The sequence below is a fragment of the Orcinus orca genome, chromosome 6 (assembly GCF_937001465.1).
Source record: "Orcinus orca chromosome 6, mOrcOrc1.1, whole genome shotgun sequence".
Classification (NCBI taxonomy): domain Eukaryota; kingdom Metazoa; phylum Chordata; class Mammalia; order Artiodactyla; family Delphinidae; genus Orcinus; species Orcinus orca.
Window position 1 is genome coordinate 120,412,444 of NC_064564.1, and position 17,659 is coordinate 120,430,102.

General features: G+C 60.6%; 1 protein-coding gene across 16 annotated transcripts in view; it reads right to left on the reverse strand.

The window, feature by feature from the left end:
- NSMF (NMDA receptor synaptonuclear signaling and neuronal migration factor) overlaps positions 1-11,311 on the reverse strand; it is a 36,787-nt gene extending 25,476 nt beyond the window's left edge. For 2 of the 16 annotated variants that reach the window (XM_049711178.1, XM_049711177.1), the window contains exons 1-2: positions 3,137-3,271; positions 1,868-1,943 (exon numbers count right to left, since the gene is read on the reverse strand). In XM_049711178.1, coding sequence (XP_049567135.1) covers positions 1,868-1,943 — 76 coding nt within the window. In that variant the 5' untranslated portion in view covers positions 3,137-3,271. Of the gene's footprint in view, positions 1-628; positions 698-1,867; positions 1,944-3,136; positions 3,638-4,268; positions 4,331-4,720; positions 5,444-5,985; positions 6,129-6,546; positions 6,719-7,039 lie in introns of those variants that run through there. The other 14 variants (XM_049711170.1, XM_049711166.1, XM_049711172.1 and 11 more) reach the window with 14 other exon arrangements.
- Positions 11,312-17,659: the final 6,348 nt, after the last annotated feature.

A 17,659-nucleotide genomic window follows, 5' to 3' on the forward strand; every position in this document is an offset into this window, starting at 1 on the left:
CCTCCCAGGACAGCTCCCTCGGCGACCCTGTGCACTCGGGTCTCCCACCTTCGCTGCCCACGCTTCCCTTCTCTCCTTGCGCCCAGGTACTCTGAACCCCGAGAGCCTCCCGCCCCCCGTGGTCAAGGGCTCCTGCTTCCTGCGCACGGTGGCCAGGGCAGCACAACTGTCCCCAAGCGGGAGGTGGGTTAGGGGCTGGCAGCTGCCCCCTCCCCTGCCGCTGTGTCCCTGGGCCACCTCGGAAGCAGGTCTCCTTCACTCCAAACTTTGTGCCCTGCCAAAGCCCAACTTCCAAGATGGACAGACAAGCTTCCTGGACACATCTCTGAGGTGGGTGGGGTTTAGGGAGGGTAAGCCTGGCTGCTGACCCCACTGCTCCGGGCTTCAAGGGCCAGAAAAAGGCACAGGGGGGCCAGCTGGCTGCAGTTCAGCTGTCACTGTACCCCCAAAACACAGGCCTAGGGGCTCAGGCCACTTGACCTTTCCTGCCTGCCGCGTCCCCAGAGCAGGGCCAGGCCAGTGTTCGCCACCGCCCTTCCCCCATCAGGTCTGCTGAGCTGGGTGGGCCCAGGCTAGACCAGGACAGACAAGAGACGGACCCTGGTGGCGAGTGGCTGGCAGGCCCTACCTCTGGATTACAGACGCGGAATCATTCTCCCGTTTCCGGCGCTTCCTCTCCGCGTAGCCCCTGAACACCCTGGGAAACCACCACGAGTCAGCACTGCCCTTGGCCGCAGGCAAGAGGGACAGAGACGTGGGGACAGAGGCTCGAGCACAGGGCCCAGCGGGGCATCCAGGGCGCTGGGCCAGGCAGAAGGTTCTGGCCTGCCTCGCCCTGTCCTCGGCCCAGTTCCGCAGGCCCTGCTGTAGCCTTGGCGCTCGCTGGGACCCAGCACGCCCTCATGGTCAAGGCCCAGGTCCCTGGCCTGCCCCAACCTACTTGGGGGTGGGAGAGTCCCCCAGGGACAACCGCCCTGCCCTCAGGCTCGAGGTCCACACGGTACTTACGAGATGCTAGAGTCGAGGCGGGAAGGGGCAGCGTGAGAGAGAAGACACAGTGAGCAGAGACCCTCAGACCCCCAACCGCCCTTCAGTTAGTTCCTTTCTTGTCATTGACCTGGAGGATCCCTCACAGGCACACAGGCACCAGCAGGGTGCCGGCTATGCCGCAGGCCAGCCCTTGCAAGGGCAGCAGACGCGGAAGTCACCGTGGCCCAGGCCACCAGATGCTGTGACCTTGTCAGGCCGCACAGAGGCCTGACTGTGCCCTGCCGACCCTGGGTCCAGCAGCGAAGGTAGCGGCCCCCATCCGGCCCAAGGGCGGTGGTGCGCGCCCCAGGGTAGCACACGCAGGAGGAAGCTTCTGGTATCGGGGACACTGCAGCAGAGTCCCTCCCTGAAAGGAAGCCCTGACAGAACACCCAGCTGTGCGAAGGTCAAGAGCACGCCCCCAGGGGACTAAGTTGTGATGGCTTGCAACACACGAAACACAAGTGGGCCGCTGTTTGGGGCGTGTGTGAAGGCGGAGCTGGGTGACACAGGGCAGTGAAGCACCTCTGCTGGTGGCTGCATCAGCTGCAGCCCCCAGCCAGGTCCCCGCAGGACAGGATGGACGGACTGGAGGGACTGAGGGACAGGGCAGTGGGGAAGGGGTGGGGCGGGGGAGGGGCAGCGGGAGTTCAGAGCAGCCAGGCCTGCCTTCCTTCAGGCTGACACATTCAGGCAGAGCTGGCGGTACACGGCACACGGGGCTGCTCAGAAGCAGCCACGCAGGTGGGCTCAGGACGGGAGAGGGTCCGGCAGTAATTCCTGAGCACCAGGAAGGCGGCGCCCGGCCTGGGCCCGGCACACATCAGACGGGACTCACGCTTGCATAGTTGTGGTTGCTGTCTGGAAACTGAAGAGGTTTTCCTTGGGGAACCAGGTACGGATGGGGATGTCATCTGGAAAAGACCAAAGGAGCAGTGACTAGGCTGGCTCAGGGGTTCCTGAAGCCTTTACCCCCACCTGTCGGGGAAGGGGATGCTTCTGCCACAGACGGTGGAGGAGAAGCGCCAGGGCTCCCCAGCCGCCTCCCAGGTCGGGAGGCCGGCGCAGGGCCAGCAGGCTTGGGTGTCCGCTCAGCTCTTCAAGGCACAACAGCTCAGCGGCTTGGTGACGCTTGTCTTTGCTTGGCTCTCCCTCTGCTACCCACAGCTGACAAGTGTTCTTTTGAGAGCACAGCCTGCCTCCAGGGTGCCCAGGGAAAGGATTGATTTTGTCTCCATTTAAGCAGGAGGGGAAGGGCAGGGACAAATGGCTGCAGCCTCTCCTTGGGGTCTCCAGGGCCTTCTCTGCGGCCCACTCTGGCGTCCACTTGGTTGGACCTCCCCTCTCCCAGACCCTTCTCGGAGGGCGAGGTGGAGACCGCCCCTTCCCAGGGTCCCTACAGCCACTAGACAGAGTGGGTCGCTCTACTCTCTTCCCTGACCCCCGTCCCAGCCCCTGGCCTGGGTGCATCAGAGGAACATGAGATCGTGGAGGTGAACTGCCCACACCCCAGGCCTGTGCCCTGAGGCCCAGCTGGGTTGCTGATCTGGAGGCCCAAGAGGTGCCCTGAGAGGACGTGCCAGGTCTGCTAGGTAGAATTCTGCTCTCAGGAGATGACAACCTCAGAGCCAGGAAGCGTGGGGCCACGTGAATGTCCCAGGGAGGCCTCTTGCCGACAGCAGGCCTCCGGGGCTCCGCAGCCACCGGCACAGCTCGACCATCCTGGGGCGAGCCCCACTAGCTGGCTGGGCCCAGGCAATCATGCGCCTCCCTTGGTGAGTGGGCCCCAGGGCAGGGACTGTTCCCCAGGACTCCCTGGAGGCAGCCCGATCTTCCCGTTCAGCCAGGTTTTCTACCTGCTCAACCCTTAAGACCCTCCCAGGCCCCCTCCTCGGGGAAGCACTCCTCCGGTGACTTGGTGCTGGCAAGGCTAAAGCCAACTGTGAGGCCTGAGGTGGGGCACGGGATGTGGCGGCAGGTCGCCACCTGCAGGCCGTGACCTGGGCACCCTGCTCTGCCCAAGCCTCACAGTGCTCGCTGCTGGCTGGCCGACCCCAGCACCAGCATCCTGCCTGAAGCTGCCCAGGCCCCCAGCGAGCCCCCTCACCAGACACACGGTCAACGCTGTACATCCTCTCCAGCTTCTTGCGGCGGCTGGCGGCCTCAGGCAGAGGCGGTTGGTCCAGCCCAAAGGCCTGAGGGGAAGGACTGGGGGCGAGCTGGGCACATCCAGGACATTCCCTGGAGCCCTGGCGGCTGCCCGCCCAGCTCTGGCAGGGTCTGCTGACGTCCTCACGACTGCCGCCCGGGCTGGTGCGCAGGGGCTGGCTATGGTGGCGGGGGTGCCGCTCCCGCTGCTGCCGCCCCTTCACCACAGCCAGCTCGATGGCCTCGGCCTCCGGGCCGGGAAGCAGGGCCGGCTCCCCGGAGATGGTATACACACGGGGCTGGGGGCCCTCGCCGGCCGGCTTCCCACTGACGGCCTCCTCCGGGAGGCTGTCCTCATAGCGGCCGTTGGAAATGAGGGAGAGGCGGCGCTTGTTCTGGGGGGCAGGCTGCATCTCGGGGGACCCGTCGTGGCCAGAGTAGGCGTCAGCCAGCAGGTGGTCTGGGGGAGAGGCACCAGGTGAGCTTGCGGCCTGCTGGCCCTGCCCTCCCAGTCTCCGGGTGTTCTGAAGGCAGGGAATGAATACCCAGCGGGTGCCTGGCCCGCTGAACGAACCGTGGGCCCTGATGACTTCAGAAGAGGTATTTCTGAGCTGCGCACTCCCCCTAGAGGTTCACGTCTCACGCCTATCGGGGCCCCAAGCCCCTCTTACGTGCGTGTGGGCGACAGGCTGTGCTACCTGTGGGTGATGGGGTGGGGCCAGAAACAAGCAGGCCACCTCCCAGCCTGCCACCACGCCCATGTGCCCAGTGCCAACTTCTCCCCTCCTCCCTACCAGCTGGCCCCCAGAGACAGTGGTGCCAGTCCTGGGGGTGCCAGGAGGCCTGTTGCCATGCCAACAGCCCAAGCTGGGTGGGTGCCGTGGTGATGAGTGACTCGGAGCTCCTCCTGGGGCTCTGGGCCAGGCGGGGCAGGGGGCGTGAGGAAGCCAGCCCAGCAGGGCACTAGCTGCCTGCTCACGCCCCACAGTGCGCAGGGGCTGGGCCTGACCTGGACAGGAGACAGCATCCTCTCGCCTAGGATGGGGGGCTGTGGGTGGACCCCGTCCCGGCACTGTCTCACGTGCCCTTACCTGCACCGTTTCGATTCTCGGGGTGACTCTGGGACAGGTACTCGCCAAACGCTCGGGCTGCTCTGAGGGGTGGACAGCGGGGTGCGCCGTCAGTGCACACCACCCACCCTGGCGTCCCCACCCCACCCAGGCCCTCGGCGCCAGCAAGGGAGGGCTCAGGGGTCACCCCCAGCAAGCACTCCCATCCCACCTCAGAATGCCCAGGGCTGGCAGGTCGCAGTTCGGGGACCCTTGGGTGTCGGTGCACCTTGGCCAGACCTGGGCCCAGGTTTGCTTTCCATCCAGCCCCTGCCACCCAGTGTGTGTGAGGGTCGTGAGGTCGTGCAGCTCGCCCACCGCAGCCTCAGGGAAGGGAACCGCACGGAGGTGGGGGCGGGGCGCCGGCTGCGATCACGCTGCGGGGGCGGGGGCGGGGGCGCCGCTGGCCCCGGCGGTCGGTCCGCCGCACTCACCGCACTTTGGCCGCCACCGAGGACATGGCCTCGCTCCGCAGCGCCCTCCTCCGGGAGGCGACGGCGCCCATGGTCGAGGCGGCGGCGCATCCCCAGGCCTCAGAGCGCGCCCCGCGCCCGTCGCCTCCGTCGGGGGAGCCGCGCCGCGCCGGAGATCGGGCTCGGGTTCGGGCTCAGGCTTGGGCTCGGGTTCGGTTTCCGCATGGCCGCGCCGATCACTCCGCGCGCTCCGCCGCACCGAACAGCACTGCCAGGCCCGGGGGTGGCGCTCCGCCCACCGCGACGTCAGGGAAGGGGCGGGGCTCGGCGGGGCCGCCCCCGTTACGTCAGGGCTGGGGCCGGGCCGTCCACAGCCAAGGCAGGGCGAGGAAGGCTCCGCCCACCGTAACGTCAGAGCCGGGCGGGGCCCAGAAGGGACTACGCTGAAGCCTCGCCCACCACGCCGGCAGTAGGTGGGGGGGCGGGGGGCCAGGGGGCCGGGTTGGGCGGCAGGGGGCGCGACCAACCATCTCTCCGCCCTCTCAAAGCTGCCTCCGGAGCTGGGAAACTGAGGCCTGCGCTCCCCCGACCTCAGGGTCCTGGGCCCTCCGGTCAAGGGTCTCCCTGCTCTCGCAGACCCATGTGCCCTGCTCCGAGACCTGCAGGGATCGTGGACTCCAAAGTCATAGAGCTGACAGGTCTCCTTTTTTGTACAAAAGGACCCCCCTGGCGCTATTTAATGATCTGAAAAGTAAGGTGTGGGCATCATCTTAGGGAAGACTCTTGTGTGTACAGAATGGAAACAATGCCTGAGAGCTCGGGAGGGCCTCATCCTTGGTTTGGGGGGATCCCAGCTGCACCCCAGACCTTGGGTGTCCTGCCTGCCTGGCTTGGGGTCCTGGGGTCCCCGCATGGTGACCACTCCGCCCTGCAGCCTCAGGACTGTGGGGCTGCCCATCTTGGTGCTGCCCCCTGCCCGGGGGACCTCGGCACAGGGACCACATGTCCCACACAATCAGATCTACCTTTATTGACAGGCTAAGCAGAAGCATCAGGGGCTCTGACATCTCAGAGGCCTCAGGGGGCCCGCAGGGGCCGACACAGCCCCCCAGGACTGCTGTGTGTGCAGGGGATGCCAGGACCCAGTGCCCCACCAGGAGCGGCCGGCGCAGATAGGCCCCAGACACTCCAACACCGGCCAGCAGGGCCCTGGGCCCCAGCAGGGTCTCCCTGGCAGGCTGGGGAAGAGCTGCAGGAGCTGCGCCAGCTGGTTCTCTGAAACCCACCCACAGGAGCTGCTGGCTGCAGGGTGCATCAGAGCAGAGACCTCTACCCATCTTGGTCAGAGGGCCAGGGGGGACGAGGAGTCCTGGGATGGTTCAGGGGAAGCCAGACGGGAGTGCCGATGCCAAAGCGAGGGCTTGTCCTCCTGGAAGCAAACCGCACACACGGTCAAGGTCAAGGTGGGGGCAAGCCAGGAGGGCAGCAGGGAGGGAGCAGCTGGCCTGCTTTGGAGCCCTTGGAGCTAGCAGCTCAGCTGGGGAGCACAGGGTGTCCGGGCAGCTCACTGAGTCGGAGCCCAGGTCGGCTGGGGCTGCCCAGCAGCACCTCCTTGTATTCGGTCTGGTGGTCAGACTCATCTGGGCAGAGAGCAGGGCCATGCAGGTATCCTCCTGAGAGCAGGGGCAGGGGCCGGCATGGGTCCCCATATGCAGCCTACCAGGGCCAGGGGCTGCTAGAGGGAGCCTGGTGGCCAGGGTGGCTTATTGAGAGTGTCAAGGGTCAGGAGGGGACATTGCCACTACCATCCTCAGCTGTGTGGGCATATGGCCCGGGGTCCAACTCACCATCTGCTGCAGCCACCTTGGCAGGCTCGATACGTGATACGATCTCAGTGAGGTCCATGAAGGAGGCGTTGGGGCAGGTGAGCACGTTGGGGGCAGAGGCGAAGGAGACATCTGGCGAAGCCCCTGACCGCAGCCGGCCCCACCCTCTCTATGACCCTCTGTGGTCCTAGCCCTGGAATGCGGGTGGGGCACGGATGACAGGCAGAGTCCTGAGCAGCCCCCCACCCACAGTGACATCCTCTCCCACGTGAGCACTTCAAGGGTGGAGAGTCAAAGGGGGGCAGAGGCCAAGAGACAGCCCCCAGGGCCACTGCCCTTGCCCTTGTCTTCTGGCCCCTGGGGCGGGGCAGGGGAACCTGCAGGCCTGAGCAGTTGAGAGGGTGTGCCAACGTGCTGCTGGCTGCAGGGAGCCCTGCCTCTCTTTTGGACTGGGCAGCAGAGGACGGGTCACAGGAGTGGGAGAGGAAGGAGGGGTGCCAACTCAGGCACTCACATCGCACGCCTTCACCTTGCTCGTCCCCTACCGATCCTGCAGCATCTTCTCCATCATGCCACTGCGACCCCAGATGTCAAACACTGTTCGGCCGTGCTGGTACCCCACCTCCTGCACACACACCGGGAACCCCGTGATCGGGACGCGAGAGCAGGGAGGCCTGGGAGGGGCAGCCGGCCTGGACACTCACACAGATCTCGTCGAACTTGCTGAAGTCCAGGGTGCCGTAGCTGTTGGGGGGGGGGCGCAGGTCCTCGCAGTAGTCGCTGCTCTTCACCATCTCCAGCTGCCGGACGCAGCACACGTAGGCCAGGCGCGTCTGGATCTCCACCATGTTCAACACCGGCCGTGTCACAGCCCTTGAGTGTGGCTCTCCTGTCCCTGCGTGGCCCCTGGCCTCCATCTGGGCACAGCCACTGAGCCTCCTGCCCTGGCCCTTCCTTCCCCTTCCCTCCCCCCAAGGGGAGGCAATTTCTACTAGGCCTGGGGGGAGGCTGGGCACCCAGCCAGGGGTCCTGGGGTGTGTGGAGCCTCTAGGCCTGGCTCCTTTCCCAGAGCTGGTCCCAGGCGGGCAGGGATGGTGAGTGACCGACCACTACCCTCCTGGACCCAGAGCCTGGAAGGTGCACCCCCTCCCTGCCCATCTCAGGGTCTCAGGGACACAGGCGCCAGGATGTGGGGAGGAGCAGCTGGGGTAGGCAGGGCTGGGCCCCCACCTTGACCTTCGTGGCCAAGGGATTCCAGCGCTTCCACAGCAGCCACCACCTGGAGAGCGCATCCCCGTAGTTGGTGAGGTCTGTCTCATCCCGGCTGCCCATGTCGATGGCAATCACCACCTTTGCCCCCATTGACCTGGCCACATCTGCTGGGGAGGAAGTGGCCTGGTCACCAATGGGGACAGGTATGCAGAGCCCCAGGCGGGAGCCTGGCTGGGGTGACGGGTCAGAGCTGGGGGAAGTTGGGGTGGAGCCAGGGCTGGGGGCAGAGCCTGCCTGAGAGGCGCTGAGAGTGGGGGGACGGGGGTGAGGGTTTGGAGGGTGGGGAGGGCCTCCTCTCCACCCTCACACCTGGGCCTGCGGAGGGGGTCGGCCAAGCGCACAGAGCTGTCCAACAGGTGACAGGTGTGCCCCAGGAGGGGCCTTGCCCACAGCAGACCCGACACCTGCAGGCTGTTAGTTCTGACTGTGGGCACAGACGGGCCCTAATTGCGGCCGGCCCCTCTACCTGGCCTGGTTCTGAGCACTGCTTAGCCGACAAATAGAGCCATCTGCTGGGAGCACACAGCGCCGAGCGTGCGCACGCCCGTAACCCCCAGCGCGCAGGAGCGGTGGGGCTGAGGCGGGGCCGGGCGGCCGCCCCCCATCCGCCACAGTTCCTGGGAGGTTGTTGATGGAGCCCCCGTCTATCAGCAGGTGTCCATCTTTGGGGTCGCAGAGTGGGGGCATGTAGCCCGACAGGGACATGCTGGCACGCACGTACCTCCACAGTGAGCCTGGGAGGGGGTCCAGAGGGATCGGGGGAGAGGAAAGGAGCCTTTCGCTGCCCAGGGTGAGTTCCTGCCCTGGACCCTCGGCTCAGAGCCTCGCCGACATGGGTCCTGAGCCCTGCACGTCTGGCCTCCGGCGGAGAGCACCAGGCCCGGGCAGATGACACCCTTCCTGGACATCCTCCCCCTCAGACGGAGCCCAGGGGGGCCGGGCTTGCTCTGGGCCTGCCCACATCTCCCCTTGCCGTGAGCTTCTGCCAGCCCTGCCACCCCACTCACTTCTAAGCAGACACATTTCAAGGGGCTCCCAAAACACTCTGGCCTGGAGAAGGGCCTCAGCCGCCCACCCACAGATGGGCTCTCTCCTCAGCATTCTGCTCCGACCCACACGCAGCTGTGACCCAAGTGGGCCCTCAGTCTGCCCCTCTGCCCCCGTCCCATCTCTACCTCTCCCTGTGCACCCTTCAGCCTTTGGGCCCAGAGCAGTCATCTCTGTTCACATCTCCCCGAGCCTCTTGCCTCCTCTGGGAGATCCTGGGGCTTCCCTGGGCCTGGCCTGGAACTGGCCCCTTAACGCCCCTCCCCGCTGGGGAGCCTGCACCCCGGGAGGAGGTGCTCACCATCTGTGTGGACCCTCATGGCAGAGGCTGTGATGTCCGTGGTGATGGTGAACTAGGGGACCCACAGGTCCTGTGAGGGGAACGGGACTCAGAGGGACCACCCCCGGCTGCCAGCCCTCGACCCTGTGGGCCCAGGGTGTCCAGGCCCAGGCAGGCTGAGGCCGTGGGCTCTGCTGGGGGTGCACCTCGATCTGCCTGTCCTTGAAGACACTACAGATGCTTCTGCTGCAGCCAGCCCCCGAGAACACGAACACAGAGGGGATGGGGTAGGTCAGGTCCAGCATGGTCTTTACCATCGACATCACATCCTGGGGGGTGGCACACGGGGGCACGTGTGAGGCCTCTGCAGAGGAGAAGGGGCTCATCCCCCGCCTCCCTCTCTGGGCACCGGCAGCAGGCGACCCCGAGGGAACACCAAGAGCCTGTGTCAGGAGAAGGGAGCAGGGACCTGGGCACTCACGTGCGCTTTCTGCGAATAGAAGCCTGTGGGGAGCAAACACTGTGGCCTGAATGGCAGGGCCTGGAGGTCCCAGAGGAACGCCTGCTGACCCCGGGCAGGCCTGGCCAGCTGGGCCCTCACCGCCCGCTCAGCGGGGACGGCTCAAGGCTCACTGGGACAAGGCCCATCCAGGACCAGGGCCAGCTGAGCATCCACCACTGCCCCTCCGGGCTGGCCTGGGCTTGGCCTTCACACTCCACCGTGGCAGACGCTCCACCCCTCTGATCCTGGGAAGCAGCAGCCCTACCACGGGCCCTCACTGCCAAAGCCCCGTGATCTCTGGTAGGACCGATGCCCATCCTTCCTCAGTGAGGACCTGTGAGCACAGGGCACAGGCCCAAGAATGCCTGACTCCTCAGGGGTCAGGGATGGAGAGGAAGGGTCCTCCTTGCCTCTGTGTGGACAGACGCTGGGACGGGCTGTAAGTGGGCGTGGGCCCCCAGCTGGGGGTGAGTCACGCGCCCCCAGCCGCTCTCACTGAGACTCGTGGACGAGCAGAAGGCACACACGTGCCCCTGGAGGACAGGGAACCAGGACAGCCTAGGACATCCCCGGTGTCCTCTGCGGGCAGCAAGGCCCTCACTCCCGAGGAGGCCCTTGCGCAGCACCGCAGCCACCCCACCGTGCCCCCTCCACGTGCCAACAGGTGGGACCACAGAGCAGCCTGGGGGGTCCATCCCCCATGGCCCACAGGGTGGCTGCCCAGTGGGCTCCCTTGGCCCAGCGCAAACTCAGGGTGGCAGGACATGATGCCCGAAGCCCCCTGGCTGTTTCCACACCCGTGGGAGAGCTCTGCCCGACCTGCACGCAGACCCTTGCTGAGGCTAGAGCACCGTCCCCCGCGGCCACTGCCCTCGGAGGCTGTCCTTAGTGACTGGAGCCGAGCAGCCCGCAGCCCCCAGGGAGACTGGGCGCCTTGGGGATCTGTGCATCGGGCAGATGGCCTGCTCTGAGAGCTTCTGCTCAGAGGAGGCCCATCTTTTCTTTTAAAAATGAGAATGCCAACACTTCTGAGCCCACTCTTGGTTTCAGCCAGGGCTCCATTCTGCTCCACAAAAAACGAGCAGAGCCCTGAGAAGGGCAGGCTGCAGCCCGCCTGCCCGGGTGGGTCCCCAGATCCTGGACTGTCCCCTGGCGTCCGTTCACCGCAGGACCAACTGTACCAACGACGTATATTTCTTACTTTCTGTGTCCCTGATGCTCTGGCATTTGGGGTCCCGCACACCGGGGGAGAGAGACAGACCTGGGCTCACCCAGCCCTTCCAGAGCCCACACCCGACTACCTGTGTCTAACGCACATCCCAAGCCTGAATCACCCAGGGCCAGGTGCCAGGCAGCTATGCCCAGAAACCCGCCGGAATTATTCGAACGGGCAGATCTTAAGCTGTGTGCCCTGCCCCGCCTTGCCCTTCCCACAGAAACCCCAATAAGGGCCCCGACCTAGGCCTTGCCCCCTGCCTGCCTACCGGCACTGGTGCCCCCATGGCCCTGTGGGGTGGGTGTGGAAATGCGGGGAACTGTGGGTGCACTAACCTCTCCTCAGTCACCTTTACAACTCAAGACCAGGCATGAACCAGAGCCCATCCCACAACACTGACGCCCTTGCTTCTCTGTGCCCTCCCTGCCCCAACAAGCCACGCTCTGAGGCCAGAGCCCTGCAGAGCCACGTCCGTCTCGATGCCCTCCTGCGTCCCCGGCCCTGCAGGGCCCCTCACCTCAGCCCACTGCTTGGCCCGGATCCGTATCTGGCTGTAGTTCCACTCCTCAGAGCACAGGGCGCCTGTGAAGGCCCTGGTGGACGTCCGAGCACGTACGCAGGGATGCCGCCCTCTGTCAGGGCCCGGATGATGCCCACCTGGGCACAGCCTCTACGCCAACAGGAGGATGGAGCAGGCAGTCAGCGCCGCCGGGCCGCCAGGACCCCGGGGACGGCCGTCCCGTTCCACCCCACCCCTCAGTGCCTGAGTCCTGCACACGCCACGGGGAGAGGGGCAAAGATGCCAACTCAGAGAGGGAGTGGGACACTCTCGAGAGGCAGCCAGCACTCAGCCTCCTCCACCCGCTGGCGTCTGGGAGGCTGTGAAGCTGAAACAACAGGCTTTGAACAGACTTGGGCGGGTGGGGAGGCAGGTGGAGGCCCCCAGCGCAGCCCCCAGGGCCGGACGAGCCACCACCAGAAAGCAGCGCGGGCTGAGACCACTCTGGCCACTGTTCGTGTGTGATGTCCGCCACACAACCAGAAATAGCATGTGTGAGCGGAAGAGAGCGTGTGACTGTAGCCAGCAGGAGGGACAGACAGTGGAAGTGGACAGAGGCAACACCCAAGTTCTAGAACTGATGACTGACATTGAGCGTCGGGTTCAAGGAGCGTTCTAAATGCTGAGCGTAAATTAAAGAAAAAAATCCTACATTGTTGAAAACCCAAGATGAAGAAAACTTCAGACCAGGCTGAGAACAAAAAGGCACGTTGCCTCCAAAGTGTCAGCACACACAGAGCTGACCTCCCCTGCCCCACGCTGGCTGCCGAGGTCACGGACTTACCATCTGGCCCTTCACAGACGATGCCTGCTGGCCCGTAAGTTAGGAAAGAAAGAACAGTTTAAATCAAAAGAGTAAAATTAAGGAAATAATAAAGAGCAGAAATTAATGAACCAGAAGACAAACACACTATAGAGAGGATCCTCGAAAGGACGAGTTCAGGTACGACTGGTCCATAAAAGTAAAAGGCGGGGGACAGAGGGAGGCGGCCAGGGTCGGGGAGTGGAGGGGGAGGGAGAAAGGGACAGAGACGGAGAGGGAGAGAAAGAGGGAGGAGGAGGGAGACAGAAGCTCTTAATAACCAATATCAGGACTGAGAAAGGGAACCTCTGGACAGATGCTCCAATTAAGAAGGTAAGAAGCTAGTGTGAGCTTCATGCTGTAAGTAGGAAAAATCAGATAAAATGGACACATCCCTAGACCAACATAACTTACCAGACCCGACACTACAAGTAGGAAACCTGAAGAGTTCAATAACCATCAAAACAACTGAATCTTTAATTTTCAAATCCTCACAAAATTTCATGTCCGGATGGTTTTACTAGTGAACTGTACTAAACATCTAAGGAAAACCAACACAAGCCACCTGGAACCTTCCAGAGAACAGGGAAAGCAGCAGCACCTTCCAATTCAGTTTTGAATTTTGGAAGGTAGGCAAACAAACCTGCCTACATTTCAAGAAAGGACAAGCATGGCCCACCTTGCTCAGACCCAAGGGCTCAGGTGACACAGAAACAGGGCCACATGCCACAGGCAGATGAGTCCATCCCAAGAAGGTGATGTTTGATGTTACTTTAAAATCACTCAGTGTGATTCACCATATTAACAGGATAAAGGAGCAGAATCACACAATCTGACAGACCCACTAAAAAAACACCCGTGATAAAAACTCGGCAAACTAAGAATAGAAGGAAACTTCCTCAGTCTGATAAAGGGCATCTACAAAACCCAAGAGCCGAGCTGGCAGCGATGGCACTTAGCGCTTAAAGGGAATGCTTTCCCCAACACTCACCACCGCTGCTCAGCTCTGCGCTGGAAGCTCTAACCAGTGCAGCAGGCAAGAAAAGGAAACAAAGGCATTTAGGTATTTCGGAAAGAAAGAGGGAATACTGTCTTTACCTCAGAAGAGCAAAATGTAAAAAGACGACAAAAGGTACTGGAAGAAGTGAATGTAGCAAGGTTGTAAGTCATGACAGCGATTTACAAATATCATCTGTATTTCTACATACTGGCAACAAACAATTTAAAATGAAATTTAAAACATACCATTTAGGGCCTCCCTGGTGGCGCAGTGGTTAAGAATCCACCTGCCAATGCAGGGGATACCGGTTCGAGCCCCGGTCCAGGAAGATCCCACATGCCGCGGAGCAACTAAGCCCGTGCGCCACAACTACTGAGCCTGCACTCTAGAGCCCGCGAGCCACAACTACTGAGTCCACGATCCACAACTACTGAGCCCGCGTGCCACAAATACTGAAGCCCGCGTGCCTAGAGCCCGTGCTCTGCAACAAGAGAGGCCACCACAATGAGAAGCCCGCACACCGCAATGAAGAGTGGCCCCCGCTCGCCGCAACTAGAGAAAGCCCGTGCCCAGCAATGAAGACCCAACGCAGCCAAAACAAATAAATTTATTAAAAAAAAAAAACATACCATTTACAATAGCAAAAAAACCCATAAAATACTTAGCTGACTCTAAAATCTACACAGAAATGCAGAGGACCTAGGACAATCCAAACAACTTCAAGAAAAAGAATTTGAAGGAATTACACTGCCTGATGCTTTCCCATAAAGCTAGAGTAACAAAGACAGTGTAGTGGTGTGGCTGGGACAGAACACATGCCTCCGTGCAGCTCACACCTGGGCAGGTGTTTGGTGCTTCACTCAGACGCCTCAGCAGCTCAGCAGGGAGGGAAAGTCTTCAACTAGGCAACCATGTAGAATACCCTCACCTCACACCCCGCCACTCACAGGAAACAATTGTGGGTGGACTGCAGGCCCAGATGTACAAGCTTTGAGAAGATGTAGCCTAGGCAAGAGCCCCCAGAGCACCAGAAATTAAAAAACTGTAAAAAACTGGGAAATCACACTTCATCAGAGTTAAAACGTGCTCATCAAAAAACGCCATTACATGCCATTACAACAAAAACAAAAGTCAAAGACTGAAGACAATATTAGTAATAAACATATCTGGTAAAAGACTTGTATTCAGGGACTTCCCTGGTGGCACAGTGGTTAAGAATCCGCCTGCCAATGCAGGGGACACGAGTTCGAGTCCTGGTCCGGGAAGATCCCACATGCCATGGAGCAACTAAGCCCGTGCACCACAACTACTGAGCCCATGTGCCACAACTACTGAAACCCGCGCGCCTAGAGCCCGTGCTCTGCAACAAGAGAAGCCACCTCAAGGAGAAGCCCACGCACCACAACGAAGAGTAGCCCCCACCCACCACAACTAGAGAAAGCCCGCGCGCAGCAACGAAGACCCAACGCGGCCAAAAATAAAATTAATTAATTTAAAAAAAGAAAGTTAAAAAAAGACTCGTATTCAGAGTATATAAATAACTCCTCTAACTAAATAGTAGAGGGCAAGCCACCTGTGAGAGAGGCGCGTGGAACTTGATGACCAAGAGGCACCTGGAACCCGAGTCCAGGGATGCAGATCAGACTGACGGTGAGGCACGGCCTCCCACCAGGGGCGTGGCCACGACTTCCACCCCGGACGATACCAAGGGGTGTGGCCACGACTTCCATCCCGGAGGATACCAAGGGGTGTGGCCACAACTTCCATCCCAGACGATACCAAGGGGTGTGGCCACAACTTCCATCCCGGATGATACCAAGGGGTGTGGCCACAACTTACATCCCGGACAATACGATACCAAGGGCGACAGAGATGTGGGCAGCCCGAACTCTCAAAACTGCCAGTGGGGGTGTAAAACTGTTCAACTACCCCGTGGACAGGTAATTCCACTCCTAGGTATTAGCCCAAGAGAAGAGCACATATGTGCACAGGAAAGATCTGTACAAGAATGCTTGTAGCCGTTTTGTGCACAGTAACCAAACCCAGAAAATAACCCAAGTGTCTGTTGACAGGAGGAGGACTACAGGGGCCCACAGGGGCCCATGCGGCGACGCCACGGGTGCGGTTAGCGCACACAGACAGCCTCAGAGACACGGAGTTCACGGGACCGAGCCGACACAGGCCGGCACGGAACGGAACGGAAAACCGAGCAAGCAAGCATTATTATTCTCAGAGAAGTTCAAACTGCACTACTAGAACAAACAGAAAAAAACTGAGGAAAGCACTCAGACATTAGAAACATCTTAGCAAAAAAAGATCGATTAGAAGATACATCTGAGAAAAATCACCCAGAAAGTAGAACAAAAAGACAAAGATGGAAACTTGGGAGAGAAAAGAAAAGATGGGAGCACGAGAGGATGAGGGGTCGTCTGCACTGTGCTCCAGAAGAGGGAGCAGGGAGCAGGGGTGCGGGCCTTAGCCAACGCTCCGAGGGTTGGAGGTGATGAATTTCCGAATTTGAAAGGGCCCACTGGGAGTCTGCCCAGCCTAACACACCCAGGCACATCCTCAAGTACTTCCAGAAACACAAGAGTGAAGAGAGTCTCCTACAGGATCCAGAAGCAACAGGCTTCGTGAAGAACACGACACTGAACTTCAGAGCAGCAATACTGGAAGCTAAGAAGATGATGGGACCACACCGTAAAGTTCTCAGGGAAAAGTATTTCCATCTAGAGTTCGTAACCAAACTGTCATGCGAGTGTGAGAGCAGAGTGAGGGAACTTTCTGCTAAGCGTGGCGTTGAAACTCTTCCCTCCCATGCAGCTTCTCTTAAGGAAACTTCTAGAGTATGAACTCTACCAAAATCAGGAATGTATCAAGAAAGGGGAAGACATGGTATCCAGAAGTGGAGCTGGACACAGGAGAGAGACAAAGGCAGTTCCCAGGATCATGGTGAAGGGAAACTCCAAGGCAACATCCCAGCGGCATGACTGGGGAGCAACCAGCAGAGCTGAGAGGAGGCCGCTCCAGAGTGAGTTCAGCAGCGATGACTTGGTGGTCTGAGCACACTGAGGGGGGCTGCGTCTCCAGCAGCATCTGTGGTGGGCTACTGAGCAATTATTACTCTGAGGAGGGAGACACTGCCGTATATACAGTAGGACAAGGCTTAGCTCCAAAGACCCATCTTGCTGCAAGGCAAACAGTGAGCAATGGCTGACTAGGGCGGGGACCACACCGGGATCCCGTGCTGAGGAGGAGGATAGACGGAGGATACGAGACAGAGACACACAAACAGACTTTGACCCTGTGCATATATGGGGGCGGTTAGGAACTTAATCATCTAAAACTGGAAAAAATGAAAAAACAGATAAACAACAGGGTCCTACTGCATAGCACAGGGCACTATATTCAATACCCTGTAATAATCCATAATGGAAAAGAATATGAAAAACAACATATGTACACTATATACACACACAGACACATACACACATGCACGCGCACACACACGGACACACATAAAACTGAATCACTTTCCCGTGCACCTAAAACCAATACAACATTGTAAATCAACTATGCTTCAATAAAAAAAAAAAAGAAACGTAAATGAGGAAACAGCTGAAGAAAAGTTGGAAGTGACTGTCTGTGGGATATTGTCTGTGGGATATTGTCTGTGGGATATCTCTGGATTTGTTGGTGGGGCAGAGGACTGCTGTGTGTTATACAAATACCATACGGCCTTACAGAATGGCCACATGGCTTTTAAACTAAGTATTACTTTAACTAAATTTTCATTAAAAACGCTGCTGCAAGCCAGCTGCTCCAGGGCACCTCACTGTCCCAGCCCCGCAGAAAGCAGGCTGAGTGCTACCCCCATCCCGGCAACTTTGGGTAAATCACCCGAGTTTCTAGGCCCACTGGCTCAGCTTTCAGGTAAAAACACGGCACTACACGATGCCCCCAAATCACCCCAAATAAACGAGCAGGGTACTCATTACTTCACCACCCAGGCCAGGCCGCACTCAGGGGGCCAGGGCCAACACGTGCAGGCGTTCCACCCCGGCCGCTGCCTGCGGACCGCGGGATCCGTCCCCTGCGGCGCAGCCCTCGGAGAGAGGCCACAATGTGCGCTGAAGGCACAGGAGGCCAGTGAGGAGGCTGGGGGTGAGGAGGCGGGGTCTCCAGAAGGGCAGCCCCTCCCGTGCCCACCCCACTTTCCTGGCTCTAAGGGTCTCAGGCCAGAACTTGGAGCCTCCGAGTCTCCAACAGTGGGGAAGTAAGGAGCGTGAATCCGGCCAGACAAGCAGTTTTGAGGCTCACCTGCATCATTTCTCTGACCCTCTCCAGCTACAATTAGCCGAGGAGTGGAGGGGCCGGGCGCGAGCACAGCCCCGACTCTGCAGGGTGCACACACAGTGACTCCAGCGTCCTCTGGAAGGGACATCCTCGGGCCAAG